General features: G+C 42.2%; 3 protein-coding genes and 2 pseudogenes across 5 annotated transcripts; 3 read left to right on the top strand and 2 right to left on the bottom strand.

Moving 5' to 3' along the window:
• The first annotated feature begins 347 nt into the window (after positions 1-347).
• LOC310794948 (large ribosomal subunit protein mL49 pseudogene) lies at positions 348-2,509 on the top strand (annotated as a pseudogene). Its single transcript has 2 exons — positions 348-392; positions 2,030-2,509. The product of its transcript is annotated as a large ribosomal subunit protein mL49 pseudogene (transcript).
• A 2,223-nt stretch (positions 2,510-4,732) lies between these two features.
• LOC310794947 (CD209 antigen-like) lies at positions 4,733-5,737 on the bottom strand (the record flags this gene model as incomplete). The annotated part of the gene is made up of 4 exons (XM_083656977.1): positions 4,733-4,853; positions 4,958-5,058; positions 5,265-5,404; positions 5,539-5,737. The coding sequence occupies 4 exons, from the start codon at positions 5,735-5,737 to the stop codon at positions 4,733-4,735; spliced, it is 561 nt and encodes a 186-aa protein (XP_083513103.1).
• A 3,041-nt stretch (positions 5,738-8,778) lies between these two features.
• LOC310794946 (large ribosomal subunit protein mL49 pseudogene) lies at positions 8,779-9,661 on the top strand (annotated as a pseudogene). The gene is made up of 2 exons: positions 8,779-8,795; positions 9,151-9,661. The product of its transcript is annotated as a large ribosomal subunit protein mL49 pseudogene (transcript).
• Positions 9,662-16,085: 6,424 nt separating this feature from the next.
• Positions 16,086-20,532, top strand: LOC310794945 (large ribosomal subunit protein mL49-like; the record flags this gene model as incomplete). The annotated part of the gene is made up of 2 exons (XM_083656976.1): positions 16,086-16,107; positions 20,159-20,532. The coding sequence occupies 2 exons, from the start codon at positions 16,086-16,088 to the stop codon at positions 20,530-20,532; spliced, it is 396 nt and encodes a 131-aa protein (XP_083513102.1).
• A 954-nt stretch (positions 20,533-21,486) lies between these two features.
• haus7 (HAUS augmin-like complex, subunit 7) lies at positions 21,487-25,505 on the bottom strand. The gene is made up of 9 exons (XM_083656530.1): positions 25,365-25,505; positions 24,918-25,033; positions 24,724-24,794; positions 24,486-24,547; positions 24,201-24,394; positions 23,869-23,989; positions 22,672-22,884; positions 22,440-22,551; positions 21,487-22,335 (listed from the first exon to the last, which is right to left on the bottom strand). The coding sequence occupies exons 1-9, from the start codon at positions 25,419-25,421 to the stop codon at positions 22,274-22,276; spliced, it is 1,008 nt and encodes a 335-aa protein (XP_083512656.1). The 5' UTR covers positions 25,422-25,505; the 3' UTR covers positions 21,487-22,273.
• Between the last annotated feature and the right edge of the window lie 7 nt (positions 25,506-25,512).

Raw genomic sequence — 25,512 nt, 5'->3', positions numbered from 1 at the left:
GAGAGTTCCTGGAAACAGGCGAGTTGAATTCACAGTTGAAGACTTGTAACATTACTCACATTGGTTTGAAAACAGGAAAGAACGTGAAGTTTCTTCTTTCTTAACATTTTCACAACACAACCGACTTCTGCGTATCTTATCTTCCTCTCCGTTTTACCACTTCTCTGAACTGGGGATAAGGTACGCTTTGCCGCTTGTTTAATGCCGCCTGTGCGTCCCCCGTGTGTCGCGGTTGAGTGGAGATAGCCTTTTTTATTATTAAATCTGCCAAATTTTTAATTCAAACAGATAATCACGATGGTCCGATGTAGCAGTGTCAGAGGTCGATGGGGGTCGGCCCATCGACGATGGTCGATGCCATTGTCCATGGTGCCAACACTAAGGAGAATACTGTCACAGAGGACTAAGAGATGATTTACCATCTAAGGAAACCAGAAAATTTCACATTTGATAAGCTGGAATTGTTGCAGCTCTTTATCAGTTTTTATAAAATGTATTTTTATGTATTTTCAAAATACAAAATACGTATTTGTATCTGAAATACATTTTTCAGACGAGTATTTTGTATTTGTATTGTGATACATTTTTTGAGCAAGTATTTGTAATTTGTATCAAAATACTTTATGATGTATTTTCGCCCATCTCTGACTAACGCAGGGAGGAAGCAACAAGACAAGACAGGAGAAGTTTACAGTGAATGTCTTTAATATTATGTTGAGCCAGAGACATTGAGCACAAAACACCAGAACAATGATCACCAAAGTTTCAGGCCGATACAAATAAACTCTGATTTGACTATTTATCTCATTGCATTTTGAATGCCATCTGTTACATTGTTGCAATCTTAAGAGCAAAATCCAAACACACATTTATATTGTTGTACACATTTTGTGCATTAAATATTTGACAAATTTTGACCAATACATTTTACACAATTCTGTCTTAATATTGACACCCTCTTATTTGGGATTAATTCATTACATTTAGACAGCGTTTACTTCAAAGTAGTTAGGCCTACTTTAAAAACAATTAAAATATAGTAAAAATAGCAAATACTTAGTGGAGAGGAAGAGAACACACACCGCAGAAAGTGTCAGTGAGGTGCTGGCAATGGAGCGAATGGTCATAGAAGAAGCCGCACACTCTGCTTCCAGATGCAAGAAAGTGTAATTTATTTGACAACAGTTTCGGCCGGAACCAGAGTGTGCGGCTTCCCCTTCTTCTATGAAAAATAGCAAATATCACATAAAATGATAATAGCACTGGAAACTGTACAGTGATGTAAAACAGCCAAGGAAGGCAGGAAATGAGCAAACTTCAATGCTGGAACGCTCCTTTAAAGTTTGACCAACATTACAGATGATATAAACCAGTGGTTCTCAACTGGTGGGTCGGGACCCAAACGTGGGTCGCGGGGCCGTTTTGAGTGGGTCGCAGATGTGTGCATGAAAAAGGACACCGCCACACCGGACGATTTGACTGTATTCAGAGGCTGTAGCTGGTTCATTTTTAAAGTCAGAGTGAAGATCCTCATACTATATGACAATAGAAGACTTAGGGGCATCCATTGGTAACAATCTCGTCATGTTCGCTTGTCGGGGGTAAACGTAAATAGAGCTAAATAATGCTCTAAAGTTAGGCTAAATTTTGATAGAGAAAATTCTGAAGACAGCAGCTGTAACAGCAGCTGATCTGAGTTTCAGTGGTGAACCGTGCCTATCAGAACCGGGCCTTCTATGTGGTAACCCCCCCCCCCACACACACACAATATATAGCCTAGCTACTGTACGTGCAAGTCTGAGGTCTCTGTGCGCACTCCGTGCGTCTTTTTACGCATTGGTGAGGGCGGACTATTATGAGTTGTCTTCCACAGCCAGGTTCTTTAGGTCGCTGTATCGTTACAGTCTGGCAGTAACACAACCACAGTTTAACAATTAGCTCAATACACAGAAAGACTCCCAAATTACAAGCACAACGAACTCTAAATCCCGCGGACAGGTCCAAAACTCCCTGTGCCCACCGACATCAGCTGCCCCAGCCCCTGCACCGGCGGGCACCGAGAGCTGCCGCTGCCGGGCTGCGGTCGGTGTGTAGCGCTGCTCCAGCGGAGAAGCCCACTTCAATACTGGAGTCGACGGAGGAATACAAGTTTGTGGAGCGTCTCATCCCGCCGACACGAGTCCCCATTCCCCCTAAACACGACGGCCCTGCCCCGTCCGGCTGGGTCGCTCCGACAGACGTGCCGCCGGCTTTACCGTACATGATCCGCCGCTCCCGCATGCACAACATCCCCGTCTACACGGACCTGACGCACGGCAGCCGCAAGACCACCCTGGTACGGAAAGTGGAAGGGGACATCTGGGCTCTGGAGAGCGACGTGAAGCAGTATCTGAAGGAGGTGACGGGCAAAGACCTGCCCACACAGGTCAACGAGGTCACCATGACGCTGCGGGTCAAAGGTCACTTTGTTGCAGAGCTAAAGGACTGGCTGGTCAAGAAAGGCTTCTAGCTGATGTCATGTGGCAGCACTGTCAGAGCATCTTCTGTTGGTGGAGAGGAGAGCTATTCCAGAACAACATGGACTGTCAGAGCATCTTCTGATGGTGGAGAGCTATGCCTGAACAACAGGATTTGGTGATGGAGGCCACTGTTTGGTGTCAGGACAGCAACTGATGGACTCTGGACCCACTGGCATGCCAACAACTTTGACTTGACTTGAAATGAAGGCTTCTGACTGCTGCTGGCACATTATTTAACTCTTGACACCAGGAGGGTGTATAAGTATAACTGTACATACTTGCTGAATATCATATCACATTAATTAAATAGAAAAACAGAACTGTGTCAAGTGTGTCTGTTATGGATTATGTGTGGCTGGTCAAAGAAATGATACACAATGTGTTTATGGGAGGACATTTCCACCTTGACTGCTTGTTTATAAAGCTTGAAATCTCTGCAGCCATTGAGGTAACAGTGGGGTGATATACAGTCACTCCACCATTACCTCTATGGCTAATATGCAGTCATGTTTTTTTTTTTACCAAGTACCAATCTCAAGTATGTATTACATACTTGATGGTACTTGGTAAAAAAAAAAAAGTACATGTTATTGTTACAAAATAGTGTGAAATAGCACTTGAAAGGGTCAACATAAACACTTGACTGAGGATAGTTCCTCATCTGACCACTGCATAGACAAAAGCATGAATGAGAAATGGCATTGTAGTGGGCCAAACCTGGCAGGAAATAAAGTCTGCAACTTAAATTAGTCCTTTATTCAGACAGCATATTAAAGTATACAAAACAACACACTGGGTAGTGCAAAGGTAAATAAAAATGATTAGCCAAGTATAAACAGGGGGATGCTGCTGCTCAGCTGAACACTATTTTACAATTCAATTAGTAACTTTATATAAAAGATGTGGTTTTATCATGTGAACATCATGTGAGTTGTTACAAGCTCAACACCTCAGTCCTACAAAAAAATCAAACAGGGTGGACATACAGTAGCTGACTGTATCTAACAACAGTATAGTTTCCTCTCTTGAGACAACACACAATAACGAAGTTTATTCAAAAGCTTTTAAAAAAGACATCTAGAAAAGACATCAAGCTACTAACAACCACATGAAGGAAGTGAAACCAAAATATGTAAAAATATGAGTACATTGCCATGGAAACACATCATACCCCAGCACCATTTTCAACCATGTGTTCTATCTCAGATCAGAAGTACAGTATTGCAATTACCATCACTTGATTGTATATTAGGTGACATAGGGGGATCACACCCACACAGCTTTGAGTTATTTACAAAAGAGAAAGTAGCATCTAGCAGCCACAGCTGCTGATAGGAATCAGTCGCATGACTGATATATGGCTTAGGAGAGATACTGAGTGAGTGCACAACACAATAAACTTAGGAAAAAGTAAAGTAGCCTACTATAATTATGAACGTTACAGGATATTAGACAACAGAACACTGAATAGTGCCCACAATTCATTGGACTAACTAAGTAATAAAAAAGAGTGAGAGACAGAGAGTGAACTTTTAGATAATAACCTATGTAAAACAAAGTGTGGTTTTATAGGGCCAGAATCATCTGATAAAATCTCAAACAAATGCAACTGAATCCAGGTGAGATTTGTGAATGCTGATTTGACAATTTGTGAATAAATGTATATATAACTTCCAACTTGTGTGGTATGTATTTGTTGATTGTATGACATGTATTCAAGTTGTGTGCATTTGGTGGTGGACAGGAAAACATTTTGTGCATTCAATATTTTGACAATGTGACCCAATAGATTTTACACAATTCTGTCTTAATATTGACACCCTCTTATTTGGGATTGACTCATTACATTTAGACAGCGTTTACCTCAAAGTAGTTACTTTAAAAACAACTAAAATATAGTAAAAATAGCAAATATCACATAAAATGATAATAGCACTGGAAACTGTACAGTGATGTAAAACAGCAAAGGAAGGCAGGAAATAAGCAAACTTCAATGATGCTGGAACAGTCCTTTAAAGTTTGACCAACATTTTGCAAACAGATGATATAAACTAAACATGTTATATACTGAGAGACAGCAGCTGTAACAGATGATCTGAGTCTGGGCTCTCCTGTCAAATCTACTATAATGCACTTATACACCCTTTTGACTCCAAGCCATTTAGGTCAATATTAATAAAGGACTATTAAATCAAAGCTGTTTTGAGGACCTGTCACACCTTCATCTCACAGATCCACTTGTTAACTTTGTCACATGACTCGTCAGTCCATCTGTATGAATCTAACTGAGCACAGTCCTCGTTGTTATAATTGTCAGGCTGCCCCCGCCAGTACCTGAAACACAGGAGGACAAGGAGTCAAAGCCTGTAGTGAAGACATCATCCATACTGTACAGTGACTCTGAAGTCTCAGTCAGAACAAATGTGATCAGATCTTACTCTGTGGTCAGAGGTGATCCATCCACCCATCTCCAGTTCCCTTCTTCATCTCTGTCTGTCAGACCAATCCAGCACCATCTCTTTAGTCCAACCAGGAAGTCCTGTTTGTGGAGACACAATTAGAGGGTTCAGTGTTCACTGCACATGCAAGCTAACCACCCACCCATCCACGCACGCATACGCAGGCACACACACACACACACACACACACACACACACACACACACACACACACACACACACACACACACACACACACACACACACACACACACACACACACACACACACACACACACACACACACCTGTTCCTCTTTGCTGTTGATGATCACCAGATCAGCTCCTCTCTTCAGACAGTCCTGCCTGCTCTCTTCCCAGGTTTTACGCTCACCAGAGACGTAGTACAAGTTAGAGTCAAATTTAGTCCAACAATTATCCCTTTGGGCTGCGACAAATCAACACAACAAAACAAAACAAAAGATGTGTTAAATGATCACACTCACACATAAAATAATATGAACTGCTTTAACCCGTGCTTTAATGATATCATTTAACTTCTTATGATCAGAATTTACTCACTCTGTGTACATAAATCTCCCAGGATGGTCTGCAACTGCTCTCTCTCATTAGTGAGGTTGTTGCAACGGGTCTGTAACTGATCTCTCTCCTTAGTCAGGTTGTTGTAACTGGTCTGCAACTGGTCTTTCTCTCTGGTCAGTTTGTCCACACGAAGATTTCCCTCATCGTTCCTGCTGGTTTTGTCCTGAATAACTGCCATAGGAGATAAACCACATGTTGGGGGATCATTAAAGGAACACTCTGCCCATTTTCAACCAGCTTTGTATCATTAGAACATCAGTAGTATATCAGAAAACTGTAAACTGTTTTGAAGTCTGTCATTTAATTTGACAGTTATTGAGTGTTAAAGTGTGGACCAGTGACATCACTGGTCCACACTAACTCAAATTAATAACTCATTAACTCAAATCAACTCTCAATAACTGTCAAACTAGATGAATGATGAATAGTTTGACAGTTATTGAGAGTTTATTTGAGTTAATGAGTTATTAATTTGAGTTAGTGTGGACCAGTGATGTCACTGGTCCACACTTTAACACTCAATAACTGTCAAATTAAATGACAGACTTCAAAACCGTTTACAGTTTTCTGATATACTACTGATGTTCTAATGATACAAAGCTGGTTGAAAATGGGCGGAGTGTTCCTTTAACATTCACATGACTTATTGAGGTGATCTATAACAGCATCACCAAACTGAAAACTCACATAGGACTCCCAGGCTGATGATCACAGCCAGGAGGACAAGACACAGCAGCCCCAGAAACACTGTGGCAGCTCGGAAAGGATTCCTCTTCTCAGAGTTTACAGTGACTGGAGTGACTGTGGGCATAAATGAACTGTGTTGGGGAAAGTTGCTTTTAAAAGTAATTTGTAAGGCACATTACTAGTTAAGGTACAAACGTACTTGTTCGTTGTTAGAGTACTTTTACGTTCTACACGTACGTCAAAACATATATCAATACAACTTGCACTGCCAACAAGTGTACTGTCAATCATTTTAAAATGCATGCAATATGCTTTGTTTTTAAAACAGCAAATGTCATTAAATATGAAGGAGACTTACTCAGCTTGCACTTTTCCAATTAGTGCCCTGTTGTCTGTACAAGATGCAGTGAGATTTTTTTTAAACTTTTTAATAAATATTTGCTCGAACAGAACAACAAGTAAAATAAACGACATTCTAGTTTTAAAAAGTAATGCATTACAAAAACTGAAAAGGTGTCACTATAGTTGCCACAAAAAACATAGATAGATAGATAGATAGATAGATAGATAGATAGATAGATAGATAGATAGATAGATAGATAGATAGATAGATAGATAGATAGATAGATAGATAGATAGATAGATATATAGATAGATACTTTGGTGTTGACCCTCAGTGGTGTCCGGTGGTGTACTCTCCTCCGCCGAGGGGTTGTCACGAATCCTCATGCTGTCTGCGTTCTCATAGATGTCCACAATCCTCTCCTCCTTCTCGTCTCTCTGATATCTAACTTTCTTGGTAAGGTCTACCTTGGCGTACACGTCTGCAGACATCGCTGTATGTTTTCTCACACATCAGTTGTGTACCTGAATCAGTTCACATGTCATCTACCGGGTGGTCTGTTATGCTCTCCTCAACACCACAAGAACCCACTGTATTTCGATGTTCAGGAAATAGATAAGAAATGCACACCTCAAAACGGAAAAGAACAAAAGAGGAAGTCAAAGTCATGATCTTGATATCTGGTCTGTTTGTTTTCACCAACCACAGCGCTTCAGACAAAATGTGGTGGTAGTTGGGTTGGTGGAGACGAGGAGGGACGTCCTATAGTGTATTTTTTATTTCTTGTTTGTAACTCCTGTAACTCCATTTGTGTCGCTACTGACTTTTTCCTTGTGGATCACCAGCCAGACTTTACACAATGAAGAACCAATGAGGTTCTGAAAGATGAACCAACAGTCTGGCAGAGGTTTGACCCAAATGTATAACAATCACATCTGCAAATATATATAAATATAAATATATATATATATACGGTATATACAGTATATATATATATATATTTATATATACTAAGCATCTCGCGTGCTCGATTCCTAGCTCGGCTGCTGCGTGGCCTCGCCTGCCCTATTGGCGCACCCAATGTCTCCCTCTCCTCTCCCTCAGTCTCTCTCCCTCTCCTCTCTAACCCTCATGTCACTTCTTTGTGAAGCTGGGTTATTTCTGCATCTGTCTTTGCTTGTGACTTCTGCATCTGTGGCTTTACTCTATTATGACAGAACTCTGTCAGCATTTGAGTAGATCACACCTAGACCACACTAACACAGGGAGGAAGTGACAAGACAAGACAGAAGAAGTTTACAGTGAATGTCTTTAATATTATGTTGAGCCAGAGACATTGAGCACAAAACACCAGAACAATGATCACCAAAGTTTCAGGCCGATACAAATAAACTCTGACTTGACTATTTATCTCATTGCATTTTGAATGTCATTATGTTACATTGTTGCAATCTTAAGAGCAAAATCCAAACACACATTTATATTGTTGTACACATTTTGTGCATTAAATATGTGACAAATTTTGACCAATACATTTGACACAATTCTGTCTTAATATTGACACCCTCTTATTTGGGATTAATTCATTACATTTAGACAGCGTTGACTTCAAAGTAGTTACTTTAAAAACAATTAAAATATAGTAAAAATAGCAAATACTTAGTGGAGAGGAAGAGAACGCACACCGCAGAAAGTGTCAGTGAGGTGCTGGCAATGGAGCAAATGGTCATAGAGGAAGGGGAAGCCGCACACTCTGGTTCCAGATGCAAGAAAGTGTAATTTATTTGACAACAGTTTTGGCTGGAACCAGAGTGTGTGGCTTCCCCTTCTATGAAAAATAGCAAATATCACATAAAATGATAATAGCACTGGAAACTGTACAGTGATATAAAACTGCAAAGGAAGGCAGGAAATGAGCAAACTTCAATGATGCTGGAATGCTCCTTAAAGTTTAACCAACATTTTGCAAACAGATGATATAAACCAGTGGTTTTCAACTGGTGGGTCGGGACCCAAACGTGGGTCGCGGGGCCGTTTTGAGTGGGTCACAGATGTGTGCATGAAAAAGGACACCGGACGATTTGACTGTATTTCAGAGGCTGTAGCTGGTTCATTTTTAAAGCCAGAGTGAAGATCCTCATACTATATGACAATAGAAGACTTAGAGGCATCCACTGGTAACGATCGTCATGCTCGCTTGTCGGGGGTAAACGTAAATAGAGCTAAATAATGCTCCAAAGTTAGGCTAAATTTTGATAGAGAAAATTCTGAAGACAGCAGCTGTAACAGCAGCTGATCTGAGTCTTCACACACACACACACACACACACACACACACAATATATATAGCCTACTGTACGTGCAAGTCTGAGGTCTCTGTGCGCACTGCGTGCGTCTTTTTACGCATTGGTGAGGGCGGACTATTATGAGTTGTCTTCCACAGCCTTTAGGTCGCTGTATCGTTACAGTCTGTCAGTAACACAACCACAGTTTAACAATTAGCTCAATACACAGAAAGACTCCCAAATTACAAGCACAACGAACTCTAAAACCCGCGGACAGGTCTAAAACTCCCCCTGCCCACCGACATCAGCTGCCCCAGCCCCTGCACCGGCGGGCACCGAGAGCTGCCGCTGCCGGGCTGCGGTCGGTGTGTAGCGCTGCTCCAGCGGAGAAGCCCACTTCAATACTGGAGTCGACGGAGGAATACAAGTTTGTGGAGCGTCTCATCCCGCCGACACGAGTCCCCATTCCCCCTAAACACGACGGCCCTGCCCCGTCCGGCTGGGTCGCTCCGACAGACGTGCCGCCGGCTTTACCGTACATGATCCGCCGCTCCCGCATGCACAACATCCCCGTCTACACAGACCTGACGCACGGCAGCCGCAAGACCACCCTGGTACGGAAAGTGGAAGGGGACATCTGGGCTCTGGAGAGCGACGTGAAGCAGTATCTGAAGGAGGTGACGGGCAAAGACCTGCCCACACAGGTCAACGAGGTCACCATGACGCTGCGGGTCAAAGGTCACTTTGATGCAGAGCTAAAGGACTGGCTGGTCAAGAAAGGCTTCTAGCTGACGTCATGTGGCGGCACTGTCAGAGCATCTTCTGTTGGTGGAGAGGAGAGCTATTCCAGAACATGGACTGTCAGAGCATCTTCTGATGGTGGAGAGCTATGCTAGAACAACAGGATTTGGTGATGGAGGGCACTGTTTGGTGTCAGGACAGCAGCTGATGGACTCTGGACCCACTGGCATGCCAACAACTTTGACTCGACTTGTAATGAAGGCTTCTGACTGCTGCTGGCACATTATTTAACTCTTGACACCAGGAGGGTGTATAAGTGTAACTGTACATACTTGCTGAATATCATATCACATTAATTAAATAGAAAAACAGAACTGTGTCAAGTGTGTCTGTTATGGATTATGTGTGGCTGATCAAAGAAATGATGATACACAATGTGTTTATGGGAGGACATTTCCACCTTGACTGCTTGTTTATAAAGCTTGAAATCTCTGCAGCCATTGAGGTAACAGTGGGGTGACTGTATATGGCATATACAGTCACTCCACCGTTACCTCTATGGCTAATATGCAGTCATGTTTTTGTTTTTTTAACCAAGTACCAATCTCAAGTATGTACATACTTGATGGTACTTGGCCAAAAAAAAAGTACATGTTATTGTTACAAAATAGTGTGAAATAGCAATTGAAAGGGTCAACATAAACACTTGACTGAGGATAGTTAAACCTCATCTGACCACTGCATAGACAAAAGCATGAATGAGAAATGGCATTGTAGTGTCAAACTTGGTGGGGATAAAAGTCTGCAACTTAAATTAGTCCTTTATTCAGACAGCATATTAAAAGTATACAAAACAACACACTGGGTAGTGCAAAGGTAAATAAAAATGATTAGCCAAGTATAAACGGGGATGCTGCTGCTGCTCAGCCCCTTTCCTGAACACTATTTTACAAATTCAATTAGTAACTTTATATAAAAGATGTGGTTTTTTTGCACCCATTATCATGTGAACATGTGACTTGTTACAAGCTCAACACCTCAGTCCTACAAAAAATCAAACAGGGTGGACATACAGTAGCTGACTGTATCCACAACAGTATAGTTTCCTCTCTGAGACAACACACAATAAGGTGATGGGTGCAGGGGTCATTGAAAGTGCTTGAATTTATATATTTTGCGTGAGAATAGATTTTTTTTTTTTTTACTTAACATTAAATAGGCTATGTCTGCATGTAGTCTGCCATCACAAGTGTTCACACATTCAAGCAAAGTTGCATCAGAACAGCTAATATCAGGCTATACATATTTACATTCTGAAAGAAGTTCGAGCCAATAGCTAAATGTCCTCTGTGGTTATGTTCGGACCCACCTTCTGTCAATCAAAACTGAACTATAATGATTCATTAATCACTTAATCAATCAACCAAAGCAAGATGGCTAGATCTGTGGGGGGGGGGGGGGGGGGGGGGGGGGTTACATAATAACCTATGTAAAACAGTGTGGTTTTATAGGGCCAGAATCATCTGATAAATTCTCAAACAAATGCAACTGAATCCAGGTGAGATTTGTGAATGCAGATTTGACAATTTGTGAATAAATGTATATATAACTCCCAACTTGTGTGGTATGTATTTGTTGATTGTATGACATGTATTCAAGTTGTGTGCATTTGGTGGTGGACAGGAAAACATTTTGTGCATTCAATATTTTGACAATGTCACCCAATCCATTTTACACAATTCTGTCTTAATATTGACACCCTCTTATTTGGGATTAACTCATTACATTTAGACAGCATTTACTTCAAAGTAGTTACTTTAAAAACAACTAAAATATAGTAAAAATAGCAAATATCACATAAAACTAGAATGTCTACATTTCCTACCGAAAATGTAATTGTGCTTGCTGTCCTCGCCATGCACCGCCTGGCTTGCAAGGTCCCTGCCCATGCAATTAGGGGGACTAATGCTGCCTTCCAGACACCTGGGACGTGGGTGTTTCCCAGTGGAAAAGTCCCAGTCCCCACCTTCAACACAATATTTCTCCTATAGGCTCAGAGTACATCCGTCCACACCTGTACCAAGTTTGGTTAGCATCGGACGATCTTTTTGAAATAGGCCCCACCCACCGAACTTTGGAAGTCGATTATATCGCAACGGTGCGTTTTTTTTCAAAAACCACAAAACGTTGTGCAGGACACTCATCACATGATGTGTGCTTTGGTTTAGTGAAGATTGGACAAAGTTTCAAGGAGAAATGGCAAAAAAAACTGTTTTGGACAAAATGCAAAATGGCGGAAAATGTAGTCTGACGGAAATGGGCGTGGCCTAGATGAGTAGATGCGGAAGGACCCAAGGAATCCAGGGAAAAAAATAAGTTTGATGATAGACCCTACGGTTCAAAAGTTATGGACCAAATGGTAAGGAGGGCTGTTATAGCGCCACCATCTGGTCAATTGGTGCAATTTTTTCGTGTATAGTAAAAGGCCCCTCCGTGCACCTCCATTACATTACATTACATTACATTACGTCATTTGGCAGATGCTTTTATCCAAAGCGACTTACAGTAACACACTTTTTGTCAGCAATAGAGCAATCAACTATGGAGCACAGTCTATGACAACTACAAATCCTGAAGGAACAGTGGTACGAGTTTTAGTTTAGGGTTTATTTTTTATTTTTTATTTTTTATTTTTTAATAATATTAAATAAAGAGAGAGAAAGAAGAGAGAGAAAGAAGTTAGATCAAGAAGGGCCCAGGTGGAGCCTGAAAAGGTGAGTCTTTAGTCTTTTCCGAAAGATCGGCAGTGATTCAGCAGTCCTGACCGAAGGTGGCAGCTCGTTCCACCATTGGGGAACCTCCCTACCAAGTTTCGTAGCTGTAGCTGTTATGGTTTCTGAATTACAACTAATTTACTGCAAGATTTTTCCAAACCCCATGCAAGTCAATGGGGAAAAAAATGGCGCTTAATGGCGAATAGCGGCCAAACCGCTGTAACAAACCCTTAGCAAAGTCATAGCATACATGTCCTCAATGAGCCGCTCATTTTGAGGTCTGGCATGTCTATGTCGTGCGAAAGATGTGGGAGTTATTACGCGACAGACTTTTGTGGCAGATGGAAGAATAATAATAAGTATGTCGGACTTTAAGATTGTGCCTTGCTTGTCAGCAAGCACAATAATGATAATAGCACTGGGAACTGTACAGTGATGTAAAACAGCAAAGGAAGGCAGGAAATGAGCAAACTTCAATGATGCTGGAATGCTCCTTTAAAGTTTGACCAACATTTTGCAAACAAATGATATAAACGAAACATGTTATATACTGAGAGACAGCAGCTGTAACAGATGATATAAACTAAACATGTTATATACTGAGAGACAGCAGTTGTAACAGATGATATAAACTAAACATGTTATATACTGAGAGACAGCAGCTGTAACAGATGATATAAACTAAACATGTTGTATACTGAGAGACAGCAGCTGTAACAGATGATATAAACTAAACATGTTATATACTGAGAGACAGCAGCTGTAACAGATGATATAAACTAAACATGTTATATACTGAGAGACAGCAGCTGTAACAGATGATATAAACTAAACATGTTATATACTGAGAGACAGCAGCTGTAACAGATGATATAAACTATGTTATATACTGAGAGACAGCAGTTGTAACAGATGATATAAACTAAAACATGTTATATACTGAGAGACAGCAGTTGTAACAGATGATATAAACTAAACATGTTATATACTGAGAGACAGCAGTTGTAACAGATGATATAAACTAAACATGTTATATACTGAGAGACAGCAGCTGTAACAGATGATATAAACTAAAACATGTTATATACTGAGAGACAGCAGTTGTAACAGATGATATAAACTAAAACATGTTATATACTGAGAGACAGCAGCTGTAACAGATGATATAAACTATGTTATATACTGAGAGACAGCAGTTGTAACAGATGATATAAACTAAAACATGTTATATACTGAGAGACAGCAGTTGTAACAGATGATATAAACTAAACATGTTATATACTGAGAGACAGCAGTTGTAACAGATGATATAAACTAAAACATGTTATATACTGAGAGACAGCAGCTGTAACAGATGATATAAACTAAACATGTTATATACTGAGAGACAGCAGCTCTAAGAGCAGCTGATCTGAGTCTGGGCTCTCCTGTCAAATCTACTATAATGCACTTACACCCTTTTGACTCCAAGCCATTTAGGTCAATATTAATAAAGGGCTATTAAAGCTGTTTTGAGGACCTGTCACACCTTCATCTCACAGATCCATCTGTAAAATATGTCACATGACCAGTCACCCCATCTGTATGATGCTAACTGAGCACAGTCCTCGTTGTTATAACCGTTAGGCTGCCCCGGTCCCCAGTACCTGAAACACAGGAGGACAAGGAGTCAAACCCTGTGGTGAAGACATCATCCATACTGTACAGTGACTCTGAAGTCTCACACCAATGAGTCTGAACAAATGTGATCAGATCTTACGTTGTGGTCAGAGGTGATCCATCCACCCATCTCCAGGTCCCTTCTTCATCTCTGTCTGTCAGACCAATCCACACCTCCCTCTTTAGTCCAACCAGGAAGTCCTGTTTGTGGAGACGCAATTAGAGGGTTCACACACACACGCGCACATGCAAGCTACCCACACACGCACGCGCACACGCGCGCGCGCGCACACACACACACACACACACACACACACACACACACACACACACACACACACACACACACACACACACACACACACACACACACCTGTTCCTCTTTGCTGTTGATGATCACCAAATCAGCACCTCTCTTCAGACAGTCCTGCCTGCTCTCTTCCCAGGTTTTACGCTCAGCAGAGACGTAGTACAACTTAGAGTCAAATTTAGTCCAACAATTATACCATCGGGCTGCGACAAATCAACACAACAAAACAAAACAAAAGGTGTTAAATGATCACACTCACACATAAAATAATATGAACTGCTTTAACCCGTGCTTTTTATGATATCATTTAACTTCTTATGATCAGAATTTACTCACTCTGTGTACATAAATTATCTCCCAGGATGTTGTAACGGGTCTGTAACTGGTCTTTCTCTCTGGTCAGTTTGTTCACACGAAGATTAACTGTAGGAGATAAACCACATGTTGGGGGATCATTAACATTCACATGACTTATTTAGATGATCTATAACAGCATCACCAAACTGAAAACTCACATAGGACTCCCAGGCTGATGATCGCAGCCAGGAGGAGAAGACACAGCAGCCCCAGAAACACTGTGGCAGCTCGGAAAGGATTCTTCTTCTCAGAGTTTACAGTGACTGGAGTGACTGTGGGCATAAATTAACTGTGTTGGGGAAAGTTGCTTTTAAAAGTAATTTGTAAGGCACATTACTAGTTAAGGTACAAACGTACTTGTTCGTTGTTAGAGTACTTTTACTTTATACACGTACGTCAAAACATATATCAATACAACTTGCACTGCCAACAAGTGTACTGTCAATCATTTTAAAATGCATGCAATATGCTTTGTTTTTAAAACAGCAAATGTCATTAAATATGAAGGAGATCACTTAGCTTGCACTTTTCCAATTAGTGCCCTGTTGTCTGTACAAGATGCAGTTTGATTTTTTAAAAACTTTTTAATAAATATTTGCTCGAACAGAACAAGTAAAATAAACGACATTCTAGTTTTAAAAAGTAACGCATTACAAAAACTGAAAAGGTGTCACTATAGTTGCCACAAAAAACATAGATAGATAGATAGATAGATAGATAGATAGATAGATAGATAGATAGATAGATAGATAGATAGATAGATAGATAGATAGATAGATAGATAGATAGATAGATAGATAGAGTAGATAGATACTTTGGTTTTGACCCTCGGTGGTGTCCGGTGGTGTACTCTCCTTCGCCGAGGGGTTGTCACGAATCCTCACGCTGTCTGCGCTCTCATAGATGTCCACAATCCTCTCCCCCTTCTCACCTCTCTGATATCGAACTTTCTTGGTGAGGTCTACCTTGGCGTAGACGTCTGCAGACATCACTGTATGTTTTCTCACACCAGCTGTGTACCTGAATCAGTTCACATGTCATCTACCGGGTGGTCTGTTATGCTCTGCTCAACACCACAAGAACTCACTGTATTTCGGGAAATAGATAAGAAACACCTCAAAACCGAAAAGAACAAAAGAGGAAGTCAAAGTCATGATCTTGATATCTGGTCTGTTTCTTTTCACCAACCACAGCGCTTCTGACAGAATGTGGTGGTAGTTGGGTTGGTGGAGAGGAGGAGGAGGGCCGTCCTATAGTGCATTTTTTATTCTTGTTTGTAACTCCTGTAACTCCATTTGTGTCGGTACTGACTTTTACCTCATGGATCACCAGCCAGGCTTTACACAATGAAGCACAATGAGGTTCTGAAAGATGAACCAAGAGTCTGGCAGAGGTTTGACCCAAATGTATAACAATCACATCTGCAAATATATATAAATATATATATATACAGTATATACAGTATATATATATATATATATATATATATATATATATATATATACTAAGCATCTCGCGTGCTCGATTCCTAGCTCGGCTGCTGCCTGGCCTCGCCTGCCCTATTGGCGCACCCAATGTCTCCCTCTCCTCTCTCTCCCTCTCCCTCAGTCTACCTCAGTCTCCCTCTCCTCTCCCTCAGTCTACCTCAGTCTCCCTCTCCTCTCTAACCCTCATGTCACTTCTTTGTGAAGCTGGGTTATTTCTGCATCTGTCTTTGCTTGTGACTTCTGCATGTGTGGCTTTACTCTATTAGACAGAACTCTGTCAGCATTTGAGTAGATCACACCTAGACCACACTAACGCCAGAGATGGGCAGTATTTTAAATACATGTATTTCAAATACGTATTTCAAATACATTTGTGTATTTTGTCATTTGTATTTGGCTGGACCGAGAAAAATAAGATGTAATTTGTATCAAGATACTTTCAGACCTTGTATTTTGTGTATTTTAAATACATAAAATACTTTATTTTTATTTTTATGTTATTTTATTCTCAAATTGACACATTCTTACCATTGACACAGGTTTAAACTGTGGAGGAAAGAAATGTGACATGTCACTTCTACTCTACCTCTGATTGGCTTACCCTCAGAACAAACTCAACCACAAATCAGAGGCAGAGTAGGGTGGGTCTTGAGTCAGACTTCACATCACTTCTTCATCTAGTATGAAGCCTTGTGTTGGTGGAAATTCCCCCAGAGATAAATTACTAATATAAATTGATGATTAGATATTGCATGCACTGGCCTATCTGCAAATGAAACGGTTTACTGCATATTCAAACCAGTGTATCATATTGTATGTATCAAGACACAACTAATTATCTTCTTAATTAAAATTGGCAAAGTGGGTGGCAGTGTGTGTGGCGGCAGTGTGGGTCATGATTGTGATGTCATCAGTGATGTCACTCGATCAATTGTGATGTCATCAGTGATGTCACTCGAGCCACTGATTGCCCAAATGTGATGTTACTCAGGCAGTTGTGATGTCATCAGTGATGTCACTCGAGCAACTCTGATGTAGTATGAGCCGCGCACATTTGCACGATGGCACCAAGGTGGGTGGGCGGTGTCTGTCTGTCTGTCAGTCATGATTTTGGGAGCCCGTGGAGCCGGCGATTTCCATAACTGCAGCCATGGCGCATCATCTCCAGGAATACTGTTATGATGTCAGATATCTAGGGCTAACATGGTCAAAGTTCCAAACCTTGAGGTTAACATGTAGAAATGCTGCCTGTAAGTCAAAAGCCCTCACAGAAGGTGATTAACAGCTGAAGTGAGCGAGAAATTAGCTGTGCTGAAAAACAGCTAAAACTGAAATGAAAGAACTGTAATGTGTTAGGGTACACAATAGGGTTGTGCGATGTCACCTAAATAACCATCGCGATGGTTCCACAGTGAAACATCGCGATGGACGTTGGCATCGTCGTTGACGGGGGGTGGGGTTAATTAATGATTTATGAAGTCCATGTGGTGCCGTTTGGCTGCACCACTGCAATGTACGTTCACGTTTACAACAGGACAGCTGAGCTCTACATGTCATGAGAGACCAGCGGGCTTGGATAGGCTACTACTACGGTGCCGCGTCTATGTGCCGACAGGCCGCAGTGCCGACAGGTCGCAATGCCGATAGCCCACAAGCAGAACCAGCTGAGCGAGGCGGCGTGCAGCGTGTCGGTGGAGCTAACCTCTCCCAGCCCCCACGCCAAACCTAACCTCCCCCCATGCCTAAACCTAACCTCCCCCAGACCCTAACCCAAAACCTAACCTCTCCCAGCCCCCACGCCAAACCTAACCTCCCCCATGCCATGCCTAAACCTAACCTCCCCCAGACCCTAACCCAAAACCTAACCTCTCCCACCTCCACGCCTAAACCTAAGGTCGGCATTGCGGGTGGTCGGCATAGCGGGTGGTCGGCATAGCGGGTGGACCCCACTACTACAGCACAGAGCCAGGCGATTCAAACAGTAGGCTATCACTAGCAGCAATATTGAAAGGCGCAAAACAATCAAAGGTTAACGTTACAGATCGTGACCAACAACGTGTGTGTGTTTAATTTAACTAGCTGGCAGAAAAGGGGCAGAATTACTGGTGGCTAACGTTAGATTTGTGTGGGCTCAGTTTTGAACCCAACATTGGGTTACGTTAGGAGAGATAGAAACACAGCAGCAGGCAGCCTACACAGTATGTAATGGAGAGAGTTCCTGGAAACAGGCAAGTTGAATTCACAGTTGAAGACTTGTAACATTACTCACATTGGTTTGAAAACAGGAAAGAACGTGAAGTTTCTTCTTTCTTAACATTTTCACAACACAACCGACTTCTGCGTATCTTATCTTCCTCTCCGTTTTACCACTTCTCTGAACTGGGGATAAGGTACACTTTGCCGCTTGTTTAATGCCGCCTGTGCGTCCCCCGTGTGTCGCGGTTGAGTGGAGATAGCCTTTTTTATTATTAAATCTGCCAAATTTTTAATTCAAACAGATAATCACGATGGTCCGATGTAGCAGTGTCAGAGGTCGATGGGGGTCAGCCCATCGACGATGGTCGATGCCATCGTCCATGGTGCCAACCCTAAGGAGAATACTGTCACAGAGGACTAAGAGATGATTTACCATCTAAGGAAACCAGAAAATTTCACATTTGATAAGCTGGAATTGTTGCAGCTCTTTATCAGTTTTTATTAAATGTATTTTTATGTATTTTCAAAATACAAAATACGTATTTGTATCTGAAATACATTTTTCAGACGAGTATTTTGTATTTGTATTGTGATACATTTTTTGAGCAAGTATTTGTAATTTGTATCAAAATACTTTATGATGTATTTTCGCCCATCTCTGACTAACGCAGGGAGGAAGCAACAAGACAAGACAGGAGAAGTTTACAGTGAATGTCTTCAATATTATGTTGAGCCAGAGATATTGAGCACAAAACACCAGAACAATGATCACCAAAGTTTCAGGCCGATACAAATAAACTCTGATTTGACTATTTATCTCATTGCATTTTGAATGCCATTATGTTACAATGTTGCAATCTTAAGAGCAAAATCCAAACACACATTTATATTGTTGTACACATTTTGTGCATTAAATATTTGACAAATTTTGACCAATACATTTTACACAATTCTGTCTTAATATTGACACCCTCTTATTTGGGATTAATTCATTACATTTAGACAGCGTTTACTTCAAAGTAGTTAGGCCTACTTTAAAAACAATTAAAATATAGTAAAAATAGCAAATACTTAGTGGAGAGGAAGAGAACGCACACCGCAGAAAGTGTCAGTGAGGTGCTTGCAATGGAGCAAATGGTCATAGAAGAAGCCGCACACTCTGTTTCCAGATGCAAGAAAGTGTAATTTATTTGACAACAGTTTCGGCCGGAAACAGAGTGTGCGGCTTCCCCTTCTTCTATGAAAAATAGCAAATATCACATAAAATGATAAAAGCACTGGAAACTGTACAGTGATATAAAACTGCAAAGGAAGGCAGGAGCAAACTTCATTGATGGAACAGTCCTTTAAAGTTTGACCAACATTTTGCAAACAGATTATATAAACCAGTGGTTCTCAACTGGTGGGTCGGGACCCAAACGTGGGTCGCGGGGCCGTTTTGAGTGGGTCGCAGATGTGTGCATGAAAAAGGACACCGGACGATTTGACTGTATTTCAGAGGCTGTAGCTGGTTCATTTTTAAAGCCAGAGTGAAGATCCTCATATTATATGACAATAGAAGACTTAGAGGCATCCATTGGTAACAATCTCGTCATGCTCGCTTGTCGGGGGTAAACGTAAATAGAGCTAAATAATGCTCCAAAGTTAGGCTAAATTTTGATAGAGAAATTTCTGAAGACAGCAGCTGTAACAGCAGCTGATCTGAGTGGCGAACCGTGCCTATCAGAACCGGGCCTTCTATGCGGTAACCCCCCCCCCCAGCTGCCGCTGCCGCTGCCGTGGAGCGTCTCATCCCGCCGACACGAGTGCCCATTCCCCATAAACACGACGGCCCTGCCCCGTCCGGCTGGGTCGCTCCGGCAGACGTGCCGCCGGCTTTACCGTACATGATCCGCCGCTCCCGCATGCACAACATCCCCGTCTACACGGACCTGACGCACGGCAGCCGCAAGACCACCCTGGTACGGAAAGTGGAAGGGGACATCTGGGCTCTGGAGAGCGATGTGAAGCAGTATCTGAAGGAGGTGACGGGCAAAGACCTGCCCACACAGGTCAACGAGGTCACCATGACGCTGCGGGTCAAAGGTCACTTTGATGCAGAGCTAAAGGACTGGCTGGTCAAGAAAGGCTTCTAGCTGATGTCATGTGGCGGCACTGTCAGAGCATCTTCTGTTGGTGGAGAGGAGAGCTATTCCAGAACAGGGACTTATCAGATCATCTTCTGATGGTGGAGAGCTATTCCAGAACAACATGGACTGTCAGAGCATCTTCTGATGGTGGAGAGCTATGCTAGAACAGGAGTTGGTGATGGAGGGCACCGTTTGGTGTCAGGACAGCAGCTGATGGACTCTGGACCCACTGGCATGCCAACAACTTTGACTCGACTTGAAATGAAGGCTTCTGACTGCTGCTGGCACATTATTTAACTCTTGACACCAGGAGGGTGTATAAGTGTAACTGTACATACTTGCTGAATATCATATCACATTAATTAAATAGAAAAACAGAACTGTGTCAAGTGTGTCTGTTATGGATTATGTGTGGCTGATCAAAGAAATGATGATACACAATGTGTTTATGGGAGGACATTTCCACCTTGACTGCTTGTTTATAAAGCTTGAAATCTCTGCAGCCATTGAGGTAACAGTGGGGTGACTGTATATGGCATATACAGTCACTCCACCGTTACCTCTATGGCTAATATGCAGTCATGTTTTTTTTGTTTTTTTACCAAGTACCAATCTCAAGTATGTATTACATACTTGATGGTACTTGGTAAAAAACAAAGTACATGTTATTGTTACAAAATAGTGTGAAATGGCAATTGAAAGGGTCAACATAAACACTTGACTGAGGATAGTTAAACCTCATCTGACCACTGCATAGAAAATGCATGAATGAGAAATGGCATTGTAGTGGGCCAAACCTGGGAGGAAATAAAGTCTGCAACTTAAATTAGTCCTTTATTCAGACAGCATATTAAAAGTATACAAAACAACACACTGGGTAGTGCAAAGGTAAATAAAAATGATTAGCCAAGTATAAACAGGGGGATGCTGCTGCTCAGCCCCTTTCCTGAACATTATTTTACAAATTAAATTAGTAACTTTATATAAAAGATGTGGTTTTATCATGTGAACATCATGTGAGTTGTTACAAGCTCAACACCTCAGTCCTACAAAAAAATCAAACAGGGTGGACATACAGTAGCTGACTGTATCCACAACAGTATAGTTTCCTCTCTGAGACAACACACAATAAGGTGATGGGTGCAGCGCTGCTAAAATGTGCCACAGATCAACAGTGGTTGTTGAGGATTAACCTTCATTTACAGCAGCAGCAGTTGTCTGAGCACACTGGGCCAGGGTTCTCATTGGTCCTTGATTGAAAGTTTGTGAATTTGAAGGGGGGGGGGGGTCAAGGCCTTGAACATTTTTGAAAATAGACATGGCAATGGGTCATTGAAAGTGCTTGAATTTATATATTTTGCGTGAGAATAGTTTTTTTTTTTTTTACTTAACATTAAATAGGCTATGTCTGCATGTAGTCTGCCATCACTAACAGCGCAGTCAAGTGTTCACACATTCAAGCCTCTCTCTTTTCAATTGTCTGTCAGCTTCTGTAAAGACTGCTAGTTACATCAGTGTTATAACAGTAATTAACCTTGATCCATCTCTCAACATACGAGTCCTTGAATTAGAGGGAATTTGGCCTGAAAAGTCTTTGAATTGGATGTGGGAACGCTGACTGGCTCTTTTTTCCACGTTTCTCACGCTTGACAACTTGATCGTGGGTGGAGGTTTTCTGGAGGCATCTGTGCTATGCATGCTTATGCAAAAATGTCAGAGTTGCTATCAATATGCACTCTATGCTACGTTAGCCATGATGCAGGGAAAGGAAGTCTCTGTACCGACGGGTAAGTTCCTCCACTTGGTCCGCTGGAAGAAACAAAAGGGAAACATTTAACTACCGTACATAACATATGTATGTGTGTGTGTTTGTGTGTGTGTGTGTGTGAGAGAGAGAGAGAATGCTCACTTACGTAACGTGCGCTTCTCTCCGCGACTCCAGTCGTGAGGCTGTGTTTGTAGCTGCTTCACTCTGTCCGTCACAGACACAGATGTTTCAGAGATCTCATTTAGCATCTCCAATTCCTGAGAAACAGAGGAGAGCAACAGAAAAACACGTCAGTCGTGACATGTCATCCTTAGCGGGTGAGACACCATTTTTGCACGTCTAACAATTGCGTGTACGTGGACGACGTGTATCCCTACCGTGTTGCAGGCCAGCAGCAGCCGGTGCACTCTGCGGAAGGCGTGCGTCTCTGCGCTGAGGTCGGGTGGGTCTCTGTTGCAGTAGGCTCTGAAGTCCGTTTCGTAGATGTGGCTGAAGGCGGACATCAGCTGCTGCAGGTCGCACACGGCCACACGCAACGCACACGGAGAGAAGACACTGGGACTCTGAGCTTCGCTGTGCAGGAACTCGCACTGAGGAGAGAGAAGGAAAAAGCACAATGATAGCACTAGTACTACTACTACTACTACTACTACTACTACTAGTACTAGTAGTAATAGTACGAATACATACTGTATATTCAACCAAATCCCTAGGGTCTGTGCCTAGGCCTGATAATATACAATTAGGTGCATGAGAGGTTCACATTCCAATTTCCAAATCACATTAGTAAAATATCTTTAAGGCCAATGTCATGTAATTTACAAGTGTAAGAATCATGGGCAAGCAGAAACATGTAATAAAAAATGTGTAATTGTATTGTAATGAATATTGCTCTGTCTAGAGTTATCTCTGTCCTGTGTCATTTTCTTCATAGCTGTGGTATCTTCATATACTTTTTTACTACTACCACAATTTCAAAGTAGCAGAGACCACCTCGTAATAGTTACATCACACTTTCTTCTTAAATATTACATTTCATTACGACGGTTTATACCCGATAACCCTTGTTTATGCGATATTCAAGTTGTTCTGAAAACTGCCGTTATATACCGTAACTTGTCCTTTGAGACATTTAAGTTTTGATATTGCCAGTTGCCATTTGATTATTGTGTATACTGGTTGAACAAGTGCACTGTATGTCTTCTAACTCTTCTATGCATCACATGATGTGTCAGGTGACCCCTGCGAGGGTACTTAAGGGGTGTGTCCCTACACTTCATTCATGTCTGAGGAAGGGCTTTTTGCCCGAAACGTCACACTTTTTGTGGTCTCCGATTAAATATTTGGGAGCAGCTGCCAGTGTGCGGACTCTATTTTTTATTACTTACTTGCACTTCGGTCCTGCACCTGGTTTTTAACCCTTCACTGGATGTGCGTGCCTTTTTGTACTTTTTCCAAGCAGAAACATGTCTCAAATGTTTATCGCTACTCCCATTATACACACAGAAGAAGAAAACAAAAAGCAAAGAAAGAATCATAAGATTTGAAGGAACACACGCGCACACACACCATACCTCTGACTGAAGCCGCTCCAACGCCGACTGCGTCGACTGCAGAAGGGCTGCAACATCAGCAGCCTCGTCCGGGTTCCTACTCGGCGCGTGGAAAGACGACTTGCTGACCTTCCGTAAAGCCCTATGAGATGAATAAGATAGGTGAAAGAGAAAACAGAGCAGCAGGTAAAGAGCATAATGATATAGAGGCAGGAAGTCAGGAAAACAACACATCCCGAAAACCCCCCGCAGTTTTGTTTCTCATATCGGATGGAAACGTAAGAGGCACAACATAAGCACATTTTTAAGTAAGGAGAAGATGTTTTGGAAGACAAAAGACAGAAAGTGTGTACTTGATGTGCGCAGGCCAGGGGTCGCATGCGGGGTTGAGCACGTGCGTGAGGTAGGGCCAATTTTCCGCAGCAAAGAGCTCATCCAGGAGCCCCTGTTCGTCCTTTTTGTGTTGAGCAGCAGCGCCCCCACAGCCTGGGAGCAGAGTCACGAGCTGCTGCAGGAACTGCAGCTGCCGGGCAGGGTCCGCATGGCCCTGGGTGGGGGGCGCAGAAACACAGATTAGACGGACAGAACCAGAACCAACCCCTCCTGAGCTACACCAGCTTTTACACGGCGAGTCTCACCCCGATCAGGTCCAAGTCGTCCGCTTTGCAGAGCATCAACTCCTGCCCGAGCTTAGCCATGTCTGCTTGAACATAAGAAAACAAATACAATAGCTTATAACAGCCTCAGGAAACAAGAATGAATATGCATATATCCACTGTCATTGAGATTGACCTTCCCTTCCATAAGGTTTTCCATCAAAAGACATGCAAGACATTTAACCATGTGAATATACCAAGGAATGTTAATCCATGTTACCTTTGCTCAAAGCATCTGGGTCTTTGGCTCTCAGGGAGGATGCCTTCAACCTGGCAAAGTTTGGATTGATGCTGTCAAGTGTTGGATAAAGAAAGAGAGGAAGATGTGGTGCTGGGTTATCTTCTATTTCATGCTGCTACACATGATTTCAGTGTTGATGATGAGAATAAAGGAGCACGGTTTTGTTAGCGTACCTGCTGCAGAACCACGCCAGGATGTCGGTGCGGTGCTGGGAGGGAGCACACAGCATCTGCTGCATACTGTCTGCTTCCTGTAGATACAGACCCTCCACCAAGGGACAGGAGGCAGCCTGAAACAACACACACACACACACACACACACACACACACACACACACACACACACACACACACACACACACACACACACACACACACACACACACACGAGTGGTTTAAATATGGTGGTACTACTAAATGCATGCAGAGAAGCCTGGACTCCTATCGTATCGTCCTCTGTTTAATAGCCAGTCACAGGCTATTAGCTAACTAGGGGAAAGCAGATGTAAGGTAAAGTCATCGGAGCTCCTCAGCCACACTTTCCAACAATTACCATTGTTCTTTTGTTTAGAATATTTAATCTACAAGCTGTCATAATGTTGTTCCGTTCAAAAGATTTACCTGCAAGGCGGCGTAAATATTTCGTGAAAGTTGTTTTTCCTTCAAAGCACGCGCCATTTTCCAAACGTAGAGTCCGTCTCAGAGAAATGACGTCACCCAGGGGCGACGAGAGAGGAGGTAGTGTCATTTCCGCTATGAGATACAATCA

This window comes from Poromitra crassiceps (assembly GCF_964638095.1).
Source record: "Poromitra crassiceps genome assembly, chromosome: 20".
NCBI classification, from domain to species: Eukaryota; Metazoa; Chordata; class Actinopteri; order Beryciformes; family Melamphaidae; genus Poromitra; species Poromitra crassiceps.
This window is presented reverse-complemented; position numbering and strand designations above follow the sequence as displayed.